The sequence below is a fragment of the Cricetulus griseus genome, chromosome 5 (assembly GCF_003668045.3).
Source record: "Cricetulus griseus strain 17A/GY chromosome 5, alternate assembly CriGri-PICRH-1.0, whole genome shotgun sequence".
Classification (NCBI taxonomy): domain Eukaryota; kingdom Metazoa; phylum Chordata; class Mammalia; order Rodentia; family Cricetidae; genus Cricetulus; species Cricetulus griseus.
The window spans coordinates 77,703,082-77,719,905 of record NC_048598.1 but is presented as its reverse complement, the minus strand read 5'-3'; the positions used below and the strand labels follow the sequence as shown (position 1 = coordinate 77,719,905).

Below are 16,824 nucleotides of genomic sequence, written 5' to 3'. Positions count from 1 at the left end.
GGCGCCTTTAACCCGGGAGGCGGGCGGAGGCGGCAGGCGGGCGCTCAGAGGAGGGCTCTTTCTTTCTTCTTTTTTTGAATGAACATGACGTACTACAGGAAACCAGGCGCTCCGGCGGAGAATGAAGTAAGAGGCCGGGCCCCCAGCCCCGCGCCCGCCCCCTTCCTCCCCGGACCGCCCTCCCGCCCTGCGTCCGGGTCCCCGCCGAGCAGCCGCCGCCACCACCGAGGTGCCCGGGCCCTCCCGGCCGCAGCCGTCACCGCCGAGCCGGCTGCGCCGCGTGAGCCGGAGGACGCGGCCGCCAGCACCGCACGGAGCCCAGGAGGAGAAAGGGTGCGCAGCCCGGAGGCGGGGTGCGCCGGTGGGGTGCAGCGGAAGAGGGGGCCGGGGGGGGGGAACTTCGTAGCAGTCATCCTTTTTAGGAAAAAGAAGGGGGGGCTAAACCCTCCCCCACCACCTTCTTCTCCCGCAGCGCACCACACACAGCGCGCGGGCTGCTCGCTCGGCACCCGGCGGCCCCGGCGCGTCCCTGCCTGCATTTATCAAGCTGCTCCCCCCCACCCCATTTTTTTCGGAAAACGCATTGGCCTTTTGGAGTTTAATCAGAAGAGGATTTTTGTCCCTGTCCCCCCCCCCCTCTCTTTCATCGTCCCCCTCGCGTGTCTCTGCCGTGGAGGGCTTAAGCAATCCAGTGGAGACGGATCCATGCCTGCGCTCGAGCGTGTGTGTGCGAGTGTAAATTGCCGAGAAGCGGGGGAAATCACAGGACTTCTTCAAATGCTGGACTGAAAATTGTAATTCATCTGCCGCCGCCGCTGCCTTTCCGGCCCCTCTGTCGTGCTCTTGAGATCTCCGGTTGGGATTCCTACGGATTGACATTTTCAGTGAAGCCAAACCGTGGGGACGGGACGCAATCTGGAAACCCTCCTGATTTTACTCTACCTAGCTCTCCCCCACCTCCTCCTCATTGCAAGTTTCAAAGAAGCTTATACCAGGAGACTTCTGAAGATCGATGGTGTCGTTGCCTTATATATTTGTTTGGGTTTTACCAAAAAGCAAAACAAAAAAAGAGGGGGAAACTTGACAGAAGATCATGCTGTCCTTTAAAAATAAGTAAGTTTTTTGCACAGGAATTTGGTTTAGTTTAACTTTCAACGGACGCATTTGATTTTTTTCTTTAAATACATTCGAGCAAATTTAATTTCCAAACAGTTTAATGCAGTCTCTTTAGTGTGTAACTTGTAGCGGATATGCCCTTCCTCCCCTGAGTATATAAAGAACACACCTGTTTTTAACTTGCCAAGTCGTCCCTCCCCTCACCTTTCAGCATTGCGGAGTAAGTAGACTGATATTAACAAAGCTTAATAAATAATGTGCCTCGTGAAATAAAGAACCGAAAGGAATTTGAATAAAAATTTCCTGCATCTAATGCCAAGGGGGAAACACCAGAATCAAGTGTTCCGCGTAACTGAAGACACCCCCTCATCCAGGAATGCAAAAGCACATCCAATAAAAGAGCTGGATTATAACTATTTTTTTTTCTTTTGGGGCTGTGGGGCGGGAGTCAGGACGAGAAGTGCTGTTGATATACCTGCAGCTTTTTTTCGGGGAAGGATGGCTCAAGCTGGGAGAACAGGGTATGATAACCGAGAGATCGTGATGAAGTACATCCATTATAAGCTGTCACAGAGGGGCTACGAGTGGGATGTGGGAGATGTGGACGCCGCGCCCCTGGGCGCCGCCCCCACCCCTGGCATCTTCTCCTTCCAGCCTGAGAGCAACCCAACGCCCGCTGTGCACCGGGACATGGCTGCCAGGACATCGCCACTAAGGCCCATAGTCGCCACCACTGGGCCTACCCTTAGCCCCGTGCCACCTGTGGTCCACCTGACCCTCCGCCGGGCTGGGGATGACTTCTCCCGTCGCTACCGTCGCGACTTCGCGGAGATGTCCAGTCAGCTGCACCTGACGCCCTTCACCGCGAGGGGACGCTTTGCTACGGTGGTGGAGGAACTCTTCAGGGATGGGGTGAACTGGGGGAGGATTGTGGCCTTCTTTGAGTTCGGTGGGGTCATGTGTGTGGAGAGCGTCAACAGGGAGATGTCACCCCTGGTGGACAACATCGCCCTGTGGATGACCGAGTACCTGAACCGGCATCTGCACACCTGGATCCAGGATAACGGAGGCTGGGTAGGTGCATGTCTGACTGAATGAGTCTGGGCTTTGCTCTCAAAGCCAAGATGCAGAGAGGCTGGGGACTTAGTGGATCCTGGGTCAAAATGAGCCATGAGCCAATGAATGAAAATCCAGTTTGTAGCTTTGCTCCCCGTCCCAGTCCCTTTCTCTGGTCAGATCACACCCTGCCAATACTGTGCTAGCTCCTGCCTGCAGGCTGTAAAAGAGCAAAGGTCCAGTATTTTTGATCCAGTAGGATCTGAAGATAAATGGTATCCCTCCAGTGAGTCCCAGAGTTACTTGAAGTCTGAGTAGCTTGTTGCAGATGTTCTGGTTCCTGGGTAGGAACCAGACCTCCAGCTTTCTCTGCATCTTAGGCTACTCTGTTGGACTAATAACTGACAAGGTCCAACTAGACAAATAGGCTCCACCAGAGGACGCAGGCATACCTTTTCTGACTCACTTGGGAACATTTTCCCAAAGAAAAACAATACAGCCCCCTTTCCTGAAAATCATAGCTAAGCTTGTAAAAAAAGGCATGCTGTGTGTGTACATTGAAGAACAGACTGTGAATGCTCTGTTCCATCGTGAGTTTGCAGGGGCTCCAGACTGTGTTCTGTAACTCATGCAAGATTCAGAAGTTTACATCCCCTTTAATGTCCTTTACTTATCTATACCTACAGTCTACATTATTTTACGATCTCCACTGCTGAATGGATTTGCATTTAGGTAACATGTAGCTGTAGAGTGTCTGGCCCTGATTAAGTTGAAACGATTAGTATCCATAGCTTTGATGAGCATCTGTGGGGTGATAGTTTTCTGGTATCTTGGGAGATCAAACTTCTATTATTTTACCATGAGATTTCAGCTTTTCCTGGTTCTTTGGGGGATGGGGAGCAGACTCAAGGCGTGTTATACCTAAAATAATTAAGTTATAAAAAAGCAATAATTATTGTCTGACATTTTTTTAAAGACTTTGTTTTAATGAAAAGGGTTTTTATTTTAGTCCTGCTTTGGATAGTCTCAAAAGAATGACTAATTTTTTATAGCACCTAACAGGAACAAAAAGTCTATAATTGACCACATGTGAATCAAATGTCTAGAAACACATTATGTTTTTACTACAGATTGCAAGATGTTTGCAATCTTTATTTATAAATCTAATATTTATGGACCCCAAAAAGAAAAAAAGCCAAGAAAAATAGATGATTGATGTGAACATCTGATCTTATTTGGCCAAAGTTGACAAAATATTGATGGCACTATTCAAGGTTTAAAAGTAAAATTAATTCAAATGCCCGAGCTTACATGCCTGAAATTCACATGCTCCCTGTGAATTGCTTGTTTGTTGACATCCCACATGATCAGATTGTTAGAGAGGCTGGGAGAATTGGCTGAAGGATGGAAACTAATTTTGTTAGATGTTCCGTTAAGTAGGTGGGCTGATTTTTTTTAGCCACTTTATTCAGAGTTGGGGACTTCAAGCTCCAGAAGAATCATTTTAAAGCCAAAGTAAAACAATTTAATAGTTTTATTATTTCATATTTTTATGAAAAAATATAAATTTGTTTCTTCCTACTTGAAGGAAATCCAAGGCAGTAAGTGTGTGGTATTCACTATCAGGTTGATAAAAATGTGGGAAATGGGACCATATGTTTCTGATGGAACTTCAGATACAACTTGACCTCTGTTGTCGGGTTGCAATATGTTGACAAGGCAGACCACTGAGGTTTCTTTTTAAATGAGGCATCTCTTTTTCCTGTGTTCGTCATCAAGTTTTTGTTGCAGGGCCTATCTTTGTGGTCAGCAGGTATCTGAGGTTGATAAATGCATAGGCTTCATGTTATGAAGCCGAACCGCAATGGCATGCTGGAAGAGATGATAAAAACCATAAGTCATAGAGAACCACAAATGGCTGATGGTAAATAAAAAATTGTCTAATAGTTTTCAGAACAGCCCATAAATGGATGATGGTGCAGGAAAAGAAAGGAATTGACAAGAAAGAGTATGAAGCAGAAAATAGAATCATATGTAAACACTTTGGAATCAAAGTGGTAGTATTTGAGAGTTCTTAGTGATTGGTCTATCAGCCTGCGGTCTCAAATATGTCTTAGTAATTTAAATGTTTATTTTAGGCATTTGGTGTATAGATTTCTCTTTAACTGTATGTTAGTCAGGATAGTATCTCCAGTATGTTGCACATTATAGTGACTTTTAATAACAGAGTATTTTATCTAAGTTTCAGCAGAGAGTTTATTTTCTTGATGTGAGAAAATGACGTGAATGGTGGGAATAATTCCCCATGGTCGGTGGAGCAACTCATCTATAGAAATATATAGGACACTTGGAGCTTTAAACGTGAAATCACTCTTGTCTTCTGCTTCAAAGGCAGAGTACTCCAAGGCTGGGGAAGACTGTGTCCCATGTTTTATTACAAAGAAAACAGCCTTTGGAATGGCCAGCTCCTAATAGAGAGTCCCAGAATCTGCAAATTTAACAGAGAATAAAGAAATAATTGGGAACAAGGCAGAGTATGGCTTATCCCTAGGCCTGCATAAGGGCTTGTGTGCTGTCCAGAGAAAGGCAAGAAAGCTAGAATAGGGAGACAGCAGCAATTCTAGAAAATGTCTGAGACCCTACAGATCAGTCATCTGGGACCTTCTTGGACAGAGACTCACCTTCACTCTAGTGCCACTGGGGTATAATCTTTGGTTTCTCTGTACATTAAAGTCAGAGCTGCTGGCTACCATGCTTGATTCTTTCTGGATGTGGGTGGAGTTTTTGTTTGTATGTTGCTTCTTATTTTGAAGGATCATCCTGTGACAGATTCTATAGCCCTCTTTCTGGTGGCCTTCAGGTTAGAATGTTGCCTAGAATCATGCTTCACAAATGTGCACTACAGCAATTTGACCCCCAGAAGAAGCCGAGAATAAAGGCGAGAGAAACATTAAATAGACACAATTCTACTCTCAAGAATGTTTTTCATGCTGGTTATGAGTGTGTATTGGCATTTTTGGCCTCGTTTAAGTGAGATAGCTTTTCTTCTTCAACTAAAGGGAAACTCATTTCTATGTGCCCAGTAGAGGCCAGCTTCCTTTTTATTAGGTAGTTAGCACATAGTTCCCCCTTTCTGAATACAGTTCACACCCACCAAAACATTTGACTAACTGGAAAGCATTACCATTCTCATGACAGTGGATGATCTACATGAAAGAACATCATTTTTCTAGTGGCCCGTGTCAGCTGCCATGGCCAGTTTTGGCAGCAAAATGATAGGATTAAAAATAGCATTATGATGATCCAGTCTTAAATAATACATCCCCTGATGAACTTTCCTTGGGAAACTGTGTATCTCTATCTGCTAGAAATCCCGTGACCACTTTCAATAATTTATTTTGTAGAAAAAAAAAAAACAATGTTATTGGTCTTAGAGTTTTTGGTCATGTGCTCTTGAGTGATTATGTTTCTGGAACTTCAGACAAGTTTTTAGTTCACTCAATTCTCTTTTCTGTGTCGGAGTTTTTGTTGCTAGTTAGCATCCATGGAAAACATTTCTTTTGTGTGCCCTATTCTTTTAGTTGTGTTTTCAAAAAAGAAAAGATTGCTTATTTTAACAACCCTTGATTGAACTGGTGCATGTCATATTGTTTCAACTCCACAGGCTACATATACCTAGCACATAACAGAAATCCACAGAGAAAGGAGGGAAAGGCAAGCCAAATTCTTGTCATTCTTTTTTTCTTTTTCTTTTGTAAGTCTCCTTCTTGTCCTTGTCCTGTTTTGTGTCTTGGAGGGATGATAAATCCACACAAGCAATAGCATGGGCGGCTCTCCGAGTGCATTACAGTAGGGGTGTCTCCCACAAGTTGCACTACCTCAGTGGCTTTAAGGACACTGACTGTGTCTTCGGAGCAGGTCAGCAAAGGAGTGCATTTGTACAAGGAAACAACACTGCCTTTGTTGTGTACAAGTTCGAAGGTTTTTTCCCCCTAGAAGTTTGAGAGTCAAAAGTTCTGTTAAACCTTTTTAAGGTAATCTGATATTACCCTTTTCAGGTATGGCAGTGCCCTTTCAATCTGGTCACCCTGGCCTCTGACTACATATAGAGACCACTCTGACTTCAGCTCCCTGTGAAGTTTGTCTTCCATTCTCAGTTTAATTCAAACACATTCACTCATCCAAGCAGGTGAAAAATTGTTCAAGGACTAAGTGTCCAGCAGACAAGATGGCAAGTTTCATGAGGGCCAGGCCCTGGATAAGGTTGGGTACGTGTGAAGGAAAGCTAGCCCCAGGCTGGATAAATCACAGGCCAGGGCTTTCTGTGTCTTAGTGAACTTAGAGGAACCAGGAGCCCCGGAGCAAGATCCTGGGCTAAGAAGGAAAGACAAGTATGTCGTTTTACATGTGCTTCAGCCTGATCTTAAAGTTATTTCTAGCCATATGGTTTTTCATGTGTGCATCAGGTGATGTAAACAAGGGGCCAAATGCAGATAATTTGAAAAATAACTAACACAGATATAGGATTAACAGAACTGAAAGGTGGGGGGAGTTCCCTTTTTAAATAGTAACTCACAAAACACTGTTTATGCACATTGAGTAGACTTAATGACTGCTAGTCTACAGTTTTTAAAGAATTTCATTAAAATGTTTTAAGGAAAAGACAGTCAAAGCTAGCTCTAATTAGAACATGGTAGTTTGAAGAAGTGTCTTAAATAAACCTCTCTCATGCACAGAAAGATACAAGTACATTTTGAAGCAGACTAGAGACCCCCCCCCCCCCGGCCTTTGAGAAAAAGAAACGCTTCTATTTTGCTTTGGTTTCGGTCCTAGTACTATGCTGTTATCAGATGTTTCTCTTTTGAAATGTGATTCACAATTTACAGGAATTCGTACTCCACTCTCACTGCGTTCCTAAGCAACAATGTACGGTACCCATGGGCCTCTTTCCTTAGATGCAGATGGGGAAAGTTTTAACATTAAAAGGTACTTTTCCTTCTAAGCTCTTCTGCAGGTGGCAGTTCTGAATGGCCAGTTGTATAGTGCCAGTGTTGACCTCCAGTGAGCACAAGGGTTTAGATGGTTCCTGTCTCTAAGGCCTTTAGATTTTCTCATAGATACCCCAGGTATAGCTAGCTCTTTGTCACCATGCAACAGTTGAAGGATAGGATTCACATGGAGAACATGGCATTGTATCCAGATTCTTCCAGGAGGTAGAAGACAGTGAAAATTCACCAAAGCCACCATGTAGTTCACCAGACCCTGATCTTGCCATAGGCAGGGAGGCAGGTAAAAATTCCATTGACAGGTGCTGTTCCTTCCCTCCAGAGATCATAAATTCCAACTCCAAGCCAAGAAGAACATTAGCTGGTATAGTTTTTACTTGCTGGGATCCCTGTGGTGGGTGACTCCAGTGGACTATTGAGCTTTACAAATGCCTTAACTACCTAAAGTAATGTGACCTATTGTAATGACTACTTCCCCAGACCCACTCTTCTACTTGTTTGAAAGGGACTCTCACTGAAATGCTGGTGTGGCCACTTTGGTTTGGCTCCCTAGGTGATGTTCTTGGGTGATCCAGCACATTCCATGAAGAGGTTAACCATGGAAGTGAACACACCTTCTTTTACACATCACACACATCGAGCATGGACTTCAACAAGAAACCATCAGGAAACCTTGCATTTCTCTTCTGCTGTTTGTTTTGCCTTTAGAATTTTGGGGCCAGAAAGAATTCCCTTTTTAGTTAATAATCTGCTCTCTGGGGTTTCAGCACATGAGTCAGAGGCTTATGACTGACTCCCTCCGCTCTTTATTTCGTCTCCTGAAAACAACTGGAGAAGCCACTGTGTCAAGAGAGCTTTAATTTTTCAAGGGAGATTTTTTTTTCCATTGAGACCCATATATCTTTTCTTGTGACAGTCCCAGTTACTATATTTTTTCCATTTTAAGCTATCAAAAAGGCAGTTAGGCTACAAAAGAATAATGGGGGGTTTACAGGTGTTCATGTATAGTACCCCAAACAAGGTCTGCGTTACAGGTTGTGTTTTGTTGCTCCTTTTCAGCTTTTCATAATAGATGCTAAGACTGCTGCTTTGCAGCATGGTGAATTTTATATCTCTGGCATTGAGTCTGAAATTGAATTTCAGCCAACCCTTCCCCTCTCAGCTGCATCTGAAATTTCCAAAGAAGACAGGACAAATTCTTAGTTCTCTTAATTCAGTGCTTATCTAGTACGTAATGCACATCCTTATTACAATTAGGATAGAAATAAAAATCAACTGAGAATTGTATTGTCAACTGTACAGGTTAATTTATCAGGGTGGGGAAAGTTGCTGTAATTTATAAGAAGCGGCATGAGAGAAGAAGACACCATGTGACAGACTTCCAGTGAAAGGGTTTTTTATTAGGAGAAAGGGAATAGGAAAAGGGGGGAGGGGATGAGGGAGACTGGCCTCTGGAGACAGAAGCAGCAGAAGAGAGGGGCAGAGGGAGGGAGTAGAGGGGGGGTGGGCAGGGTCCTTTTAAAGGGGAACATAGTGAATATGCACAGGTGGTGCTCTTAGTGGCTGCAGCTGAGGGCATATCCTGTCAGAACCCCAAGGGCAGGCCAGTACAGATGCCTGAATACTAACAAAAATAGTTCCATACAGGATTGAAGCTTCAGCACCTCTAAGTTTAAAGCTTCAGGGCCATGGCTAGTTATTTCCTTTTTGGATTCTTGCCAGCATTTTCTTCTTCTTTTTTTTTCTCCACATTTTTTTTCTCCTCTTCCAAAGAAGAGGTTTGAAAGTATTTTATAACAAAATTCTATATCGAGTATATTGAGGCAGAGCCACTTACTGAACATTGAGATGGTAGCAGCACAAGAGTAAGACCATCTGAGGAAACATTAAAAAAAATGAATAGCTGTCAATGAACCATAATGTCAAGTTCCCAGTATCTAGAACAATGATGGGCATGGAAGGATTTAAAGGATCTTGTTATTTAGGAAAACATACATACTAACTTTGTTTTCACAAAAACAAAACAGTTATTGGATACCTACATATAAAAAGCTCAGTGCTAGGTATTTTGGTTAGTAAGTGGTTTTATTGTTTTGTTTTTGGTTTGTTTGTTTGTTTGTTTGTTTTTCGAGACAGGGTTTCTCTGTGGCTTTGGAGGCTGTCCTGGAACTAGCTCTTATAGACCAGTCTGATCTCCAACTCATAGAGATCCGCCTGCTTCTGCCTCCTGAGTGCTGGGAATAAAGCATGCACCACCATGGCCTGGCGGTTAGTAAGTGTTTTAAAGAACAAACATTCAGTCTGGGGTCAAATCTGTAAGTAGCTATAGTCCTTGACATTTTTAGCTGACAGAGATCTACTCTAGTTAGAAGGCACCACAGGCACATAGATAGTTTCTTATGAGAGAGTTTTGAAGCAAACTTTGGAGAAGAGATAAGACATATGGGGAGAGAATATTTAAGGTAGTGGAACCCAGAGCTATCAAGCAGTTAGGGATGTGTGAGGTCTGTAGAGAATTGGGAGGTCTGGCTTGATTAGAGCATCATGAACATCCCAGGAAGAACTTAACTTGAGAATCTAGTCTTTGGTCCTAAACTAAGAGAGTTGTGTTTAATTTGGTGGATGTTGAAATGATCCTGAGGTAGAGCAGGATGTGTATGTTAGAGAAGATTGATGATGGTTGAGGCTAGACCAGAGAGACCAGCTAGGAGTATACCACATTAATGGGAAAGGGGTTATGTAAAAGGCTGGGTGGGTGGGAATTGTGTAGACATAGGCCTAGAGATTGGAATTCCATGAAGAATAGTGGACAGAAAGAATGAGAGGACTTGAGGTGTATATCCCTGGCTCAAACAAAACAAACCCCCCTGTCTTCCAGAAAATGGAAGCCCACTTGCCATGGCAGGTAAACATAATGAGTTTGACTTTAGACTCCTTCATCTTAGGCCCTTATGAGGTTATTCAAGTGGAAGAGCCAAGTAAACAGTGAGACCTAAGGATCAGGCACTCATGGGAAAAACTGAGGGTGAAAAATTAACTGTCTTCATGCCTAAGCTATGTGGGCTTAGGGGAGCTTTGCTCCCCTCAATCCCCAAAGTTGTCCTACATACTACTGCTAAACATGCCATCTTTGATTCCTGTTATTCACATGTCAGCTTTTCCCAGCAGTCTTTACAAGACTGCTGTGGATTGGGTTTCAGGATCAGTCCAAAGGTTACTTTATGAGTTTGTCTTCCCATTCTCAAACAGTAATTGAACTTGAGCTTAACTAGTGCTGTCCTGCTGGGTACTTAGGCCCTCCATTAATGATCTAACTTCAAGGGACTTTGGGAGTCTCTGGGACTTCTGTGTGAACTATTTTATCCTATTAAATTCAAGATGGCATTTTGCATATATAAACAGCAAGTGTTTTATAACAGAGATTAGGTTTATGAAATGAATGAATTAATAAAATTATTATGTTAAAGGCACTTTGGATGTTTAACTCATTCTAACTGACTAGTGCTGTCTTAGTCTCTTAGTGAGCCATTTGTGCCCAACTGTCACATCCTACTTTTTAATTACTACTTACGAGAAACAAAAGAAGAAAACATACCTATGGTTTCCTTGTTACCTTTTTCTTTGAGTTAAGAAAGTAAAAATAGATCCTCTGAATTTTGCATTAAACATTCATCAGATCTTACATGTCCAATGCTGACATCACCGATGGTCACATTCTGTCTGTTGATGCAAAGGTGACATGCCCACAGAATACAGACATGTGCCTTCTTTCCTTTCCCTCTCGTGTTTCAGATCTAAGCCAGACTGCGAAGGTCTTGATGTATGAGATTATTCATCACCTTATCTTTAAAGAAAGCAAGGCTTGTGCAAAGTTCTCACAGAAGGACAAGGTGGATTTTAGCTCTGATCAGTGTGGTAACTCAAATATTGAGAGAATTGTACTGAAGCCATGAAGATAAATGATCTTCTCTGATAAAATCAAGCAGTCTACTGAAGCTGGAAACCAGCTCAGGTCAGCATTCTCAAAGATGAGAGAACTTAAGATTTCACTTCCACAGACACTGACCAATAGGAAGATCATCAGGACTGTCACTGATAACACTATTGGCCCAGTAGCTTTGGCTACACTTGTGTTCTGGTTCAAGCCAGCCTCACAGCCTGTCTGTGGTTTTGAGAACTGGAGGAATTTGTGTTTTGAGAACCCTCATCTCTTGGCATAATGCAAATTTAAAACCTTGTTGCTCATCATTTGTCATCTGTTTGAAAGATCATATGATTTGTTTACTTGTAATGAAGGTTGACCATACTTCTTCAGGGGCTTTTAAAACGAGGGATGTGTCAACTTGCAGATTTGTCCCCATGAATGAAACCACAAACAAATTCTCTTTCTGTCTCCCCTCCCCCTCCCTCTCTTCTTCTGTGGCCATCTGTGCCTCATTCCCATTGCCAGCCCCTCTTCAAGTGGCTTATCTTTGAGTGAATTCAGAAACTTCAAATTATAAAGGACACCCAGATAATTGGCCTGGTCTCTAAACTATCTGTCCCCTGTACAGCTGCCAGATTCCTTCTTAATGAATACATCCACTGACAGAGAGATCTTGAGCTTGCCCATATCCGTGAGAAAATGAGCTCCCCTGCTCTGCAACAGCTTGCAGCACAGGGGAAGCAATGACAGCCATTGCACAAGTTTTCTTTGAATGTAGTTTTCTTTCCCATAAATGATACTTTGAGAATACAGTTAAGGGGTTATTAGTTTTCTATTTCATGCTTGGCCTGTGTGTGAGAATAACACAAGCTGTCACTGCAAATCAGTAGCTTTATCTGGTTAATGTGAGTGTTTAATATTTGGCTCGATTAAAAATTAACTGATGAAAGTCCGTGTCATTGGAATCTGAAAATGCCTTTTGTAAGGACTATTTCAAGGGCATGACCAATGAGCAAATTAGTGGTTTAAAAACATGGAAAATTGAAGGGAGGGGTAATAAGGGTGGAGGCATTTGACTTTGTCTTAAAACCTCTACATGTTTGGGACAGTAAAATGTTGGAAAGGACTGTCCTGGTTGTTGTTGTTAAGGACCAACTTGCAGTTTTGCATTGGGCATTAACTGAACAACTTCTAATTGACCATGTACTTGCTGAGCATAGAACAGTAAATCAACTATTAATTTATATGACTTCTTCACAATACACTGTTAATTATGATGGCTGTATAATGTTGACTATGATACCTGACAGAAACAATACAGGGGAGGAAGATTTGGGGCAGTTCATGGTTTTAGAAGATTCAGTTTGTGATTGATTGGCCCTAGGTGCTTGGCCAGAGCATCATGGTATGGAGAGTGTATGGTGGATACTATTCTTAACAGATGGGGGCAGGGATGAGATAACCTCAATAGCTGACCCATATTATCTACTTCCTCTAACTAGGGCGCACTTGCTGATGTTTCCAGATAGGGACCAAGCATTTAAAATGTGAGCCTGAGACTGAAGAGACTGCTCTGTGGTTAAGAGCACTAGCTTACTCTTCCAGATGAATTGGTTTTGGTTCCCAGCACCCACAAAGTGGCCGACAACTGTCTGTAATTCCAATTCCAGTGGGTCTGATATCCTCTCCGGGCTTTTTCTAGCACTACACATGCAAGTGGTACACAAACATACATGCAAGTAAAACATTCATACACATATAAAATAAAACAATAAAGTAAAACAAATGTGAGCCTATGGGGAACATGTCATATTAATATAAATGATAACATGTGGATAAGCCAGGTCTGGAGCAAGATATCTGACTTTCAGTCCAGGGGTGTGGGGATCCAGAGTCATCCAGGGCAGATAGGCTTGAGGGGGTAGAGGGCAGCCACAGCAGAGGCATTAGTTAAGCCAGGAAGGGATTCCCAGGGAATAACCGAAGACTAGAGGAGGAGCCTAATGAAGAGGGGAATGTGTAACCAACTGACAACACAGGTTGCAGGGACTGAAGAGTACAGCCTGGTTAGAGCAGAGGTCACAGACAATGGGATCCGAGAGCCAATGCTCAAGACCACACACACACACACACACACACACACACACACACACACACAATGCAGTGTCTTGCTTCTGGTTATTTCTCCTCCTTTGGTTCTGTGTTCATAAAGTTTGTTTGTTTGCTTACTTGCTGCAGAGGGAAATCTAAGTGTTTGCCATTTGATGTTCATACATGAGCTCAAGACCCTGTAGGGACTAGTGAGCCAGGTGGTCTTGATCATGTGGCTCCTAAGAGAACAGTTTTAACAGAGTAATTGGAGATCTTGGTCTTATTCCATGAGACAGTTCTATAAACCACCCACTCTGTCAACACAGAGAGAGTGGAGCCTGCTGATTACTGCAGATGATAGCTCTAGGTTGTCACTACCTAACCAGCAGTTGTGTTTTTATTTACTTTTAAAAATGAGCTCCTCTCTAGGTAAACAGTAAAAAAAAAAAAAAAAGGCATTCATTAAATTAAAAAAAAAAAGTGGCACTTTCGGCTTTCATCCTCAGGGTCACATTGAAGTGCATACTGATTCTACTTCACTCATTCAACAAGCACGCACGGATTTAGTGCACAGATTTAGTGCACTACAGGAGTGTTAGCCCAGCAGCATGAGGGTTCTACCTAGAGTGTGGCAAATAATTCTTACTGTTGGGTGTGGTAGCTCATGTCTGCAATTCCAGCACTCAAGAAGCTGGGGCTGGAGAATTGCTGGTTGTTAAAGGTCAGCCTGGGCTTGCAGTGCAGACCTTTAATTCCAGTACTTGAGAGAAGCAAATGCAGACGGGGCTATTTTGATTTGAGACTGGCCAGCATGGTCTACATAGTGAGTCCAGGACAGCCAGAGAGTCACACAGCGAGACCTTGTCTCAAACAACAAAGCAAACGAAATTGTGTACCAGGCACTCACTGTTCTAGGGGACTAGAGCTGAAACAGAAAACACAATGCTCAAGGACTCTCTCCTCCACCCCTTGAGTCCTACAGTGTGAGGGCATCAGAGCAGTAACTGTGGAACTAGCAGAACAGCAGGAGAGCTGCAGGATGAGGAAGGCTATGTGAAGTCGGTGCTCTGAAGGCAAGGGGAACTTGTGTGTCTTGGGGTGTCGCTGCAGTTCACACAGCAAAGAATGAATGCTTTTGTTCACAATACACTCCAAATTTAGTGTTCTCCCCTTAACTTTCCCATCAGTTTGAAGTCAGCTTCTGTGCAACCCAGCATCAATTAAAGAGAGGTACTGTTTTTAGATTATGTGCTTGAAACAGCTCTCCTAAGTGGAACCTCTGATTCTCCTCTCCCAGTTGTATTTATTGCAACTCTGGCCACTGGCCTGGGCATTAAGCAGCAGGAAGGAAGGAAATAAGAATTTATTGAACTCCATAAGTGCCAAACACCAGGTTTAGCCTCAATAACCCCCTAAGAGTGGGAAGCAACATCATAGCCATAGAAACACGGCTGACTTCTCCCACATATCCGCAAGCCCTGGCCTTACATTCAGATAACCCCACTGATAACTAATGGCCTCTGGAATATAGGAAAAATTCAAACATTTAAACAGAGACTTATTAAAAATGACAAATTGATACATGTGGGGTTTTGTTTTTGTTTTGTTTTCTTTGAGATGTCACTTAGTCATCTGTAGTTCAGTAACAAAAAGTCAAAATCTTTCTCACATTATGGGTTCTAAACAGTCTTTCGTAGCTAAGAAAAGTGAACCTCCTAAAGGGGTCTCTTTTGTGCAGTTTCTGTGCAGCTTTTGGAAAAAATAAGTGGTCACCATTGCTTCATACAGGGCCAGACACCTGACTGCTGAGACTCCCAAAGGTCAGCATATTCAGACTAACAACCCCCCAGTACTGTCCTTGATCCAGGCGGTGACTTCACCAGCAAATTGTAACCTGCCTAATGCCTTTAATAAAAAGGTGGGGAAGTCTGTGGCTTCACATCCACTGTGCTCCTGACTCCCCTGTCATTCTTATTTTCGGCATGACCTTTGTGTTTCTTCCCAGAGTCCAGAGATGGAATGACATGTTGCTGAAGTTTACGGGATGATGATGTATCTCTTTTTGGAGTGAGCTATAAATTTTGTTCTACTCAGAAACAAGCCCACCTTCAGCCAAGATACCGTTTCCATGCCTGCATTTTAATTTAGGTGTTTCAGCCCAGAATGGGACAGTGTTTCCATGACAAGGCTTGGACAGGATGCTTGCTGTGTGCTGACTTACAGGGCTAAGGGGGTCCCGAGTGGGCCAGGAAACTCCTTTCTTCAAAGAAATGTAGACACCAAATTCTGACTGGAGAGGAAACTCTTCCTACTTCCTTATCAAATGGCTTTGTTATTGTTTGAGATAAGGTCTCAGTATCCAGCTCAGACAGTCTGGATCTTGTCGTGTAGACCAGGCTGGTTTCAAACTCACAGAGATCTCCCTGCCTCTGCCTCTCTGGTACTAGGATTAAAGGTGTGGATCACCTCACCATACCACACGCGGCCAAATGTCTCTTTTCTTCTCTACTTTTTTATTAGTTGATTTATTTCTTCATTGCTTAGCATAGATGAGTTAAATATTTAATCTATGTCAAGTTCACATGCAGAATGTAAAACTCAAGTCAAAAAAGAAAAAGAAAGAACCACATGTGTTGGGTTTTTTAGTAAAGCATAGATGAATACAAACTTAACTGTTTTTCCCAAGTATAACACATTAACAACCTCTAAGAGCAGGACAGCAGAGTATTTCATAAGAAGCAAAAAAAAAAAAAAAAAAAAAAAATTAAAAAAAAAAAGAGGAAGAGAAATCGTTATTCAGGTCCAGGGAAAATAGTAACCTTTCATTAGGCAAGACACAGTTCAACATGAGGCTCCCCAAATGTCCAACCTCTGTGGTAGTTGACTGAACATGCCAACTGTTTATTCTTGTTTATTGACCGGTGTTTAATTTATAAGGAACAACTCAACAGTGTAGTATTGAAAAGGCTGATGTATTTTTTAACCCCTAATATCCTAGTAAATCCACACCATCAGTATCTTGTTCTTTTAGTAGATTTTGTGTAACAAGTGTAGCTTTTAAGACAGAGGAAGAATTTGGCTTCTGTGTGAAAAGGAGAAAGCCGTGCCCCTTTGACCTCAGTTTTCTTGGGTGTTCTTCCTACTGGCCCTGAGAAGCAGCAACTATTTGTCATAAAACTGTAATTTGTGAATACAATAGTATCACAACTATAAAACACATCAGAGATCTTTACTTGATGATGGCCAATCCACACAACAGCAGCTGTGCAGGGTTTGTTGCTAACATTTACATCTAGAGCTACCGAGGGTTCAGCCACTATTTCCTAGCCACCTCAATAAGAAACAGGTGTGTATTTGTGTTTTAGAATATAAACAACAGGCTGGGAGGTGGTGGCACACGCCTTTAATCCCAATATTCGAGAGGCAGAGGCAGTCCGATCTCTGAATTTGAGGCTAGGCTGGTCTACCGAGTGAGTTCCAGGACAGGCACCAAAACTACAGAGAAACCCTGTCTTGAAAAAAATATATGTATATAATTTACTAATTTTAAACAAGTTTTCGCTCTGTACCTTAGGTTGTTCTGGAATTTACCTTGCATCCAAGGCTGTACTTGAGGTTGCATGTACCCTC

At 42.8% G+C, this 16,824-nt stretch overlaps 1 protein-coding gene across 3 annotated transcripts in view; it reads left to right on the top strand.

The window, feature by feature from the left end:
- The first annotated feature begins 413 nt into the window (after nucleotides 1–413).
- The window catches only part of Bcl2 (BCL2 apoptosis regulator), a 171,284-nt gene continuing 154,873 nt past the window's right edge, over nucleotides 414–16,824 (top strand). The window contains exons 1-2 of one of the 3 annotated variants that reach the window (XM_027417863.2): nucleotides 415–2,190; nucleotides 10,971–11,415. In XM_027417863.2, coding sequence (XP_027273664.1) covers nucleotides 1,429–2,190; nucleotides 10,971–10,976 — 768 coding nt within the window. In that variant the 5' untranslated portion in view covers nucleotides 415–1,428 and the 3' untranslated portion in view covers nucleotides 10,977–11,415. Of the gene's footprint in view, nucleotides 2,191–10,970; nucleotides 11,416–16,824 lie in introns of those variants that run through there. The other 2 variants (XM_027417862.2, XM_027417861.2) reach the window with 2 other exon arrangements.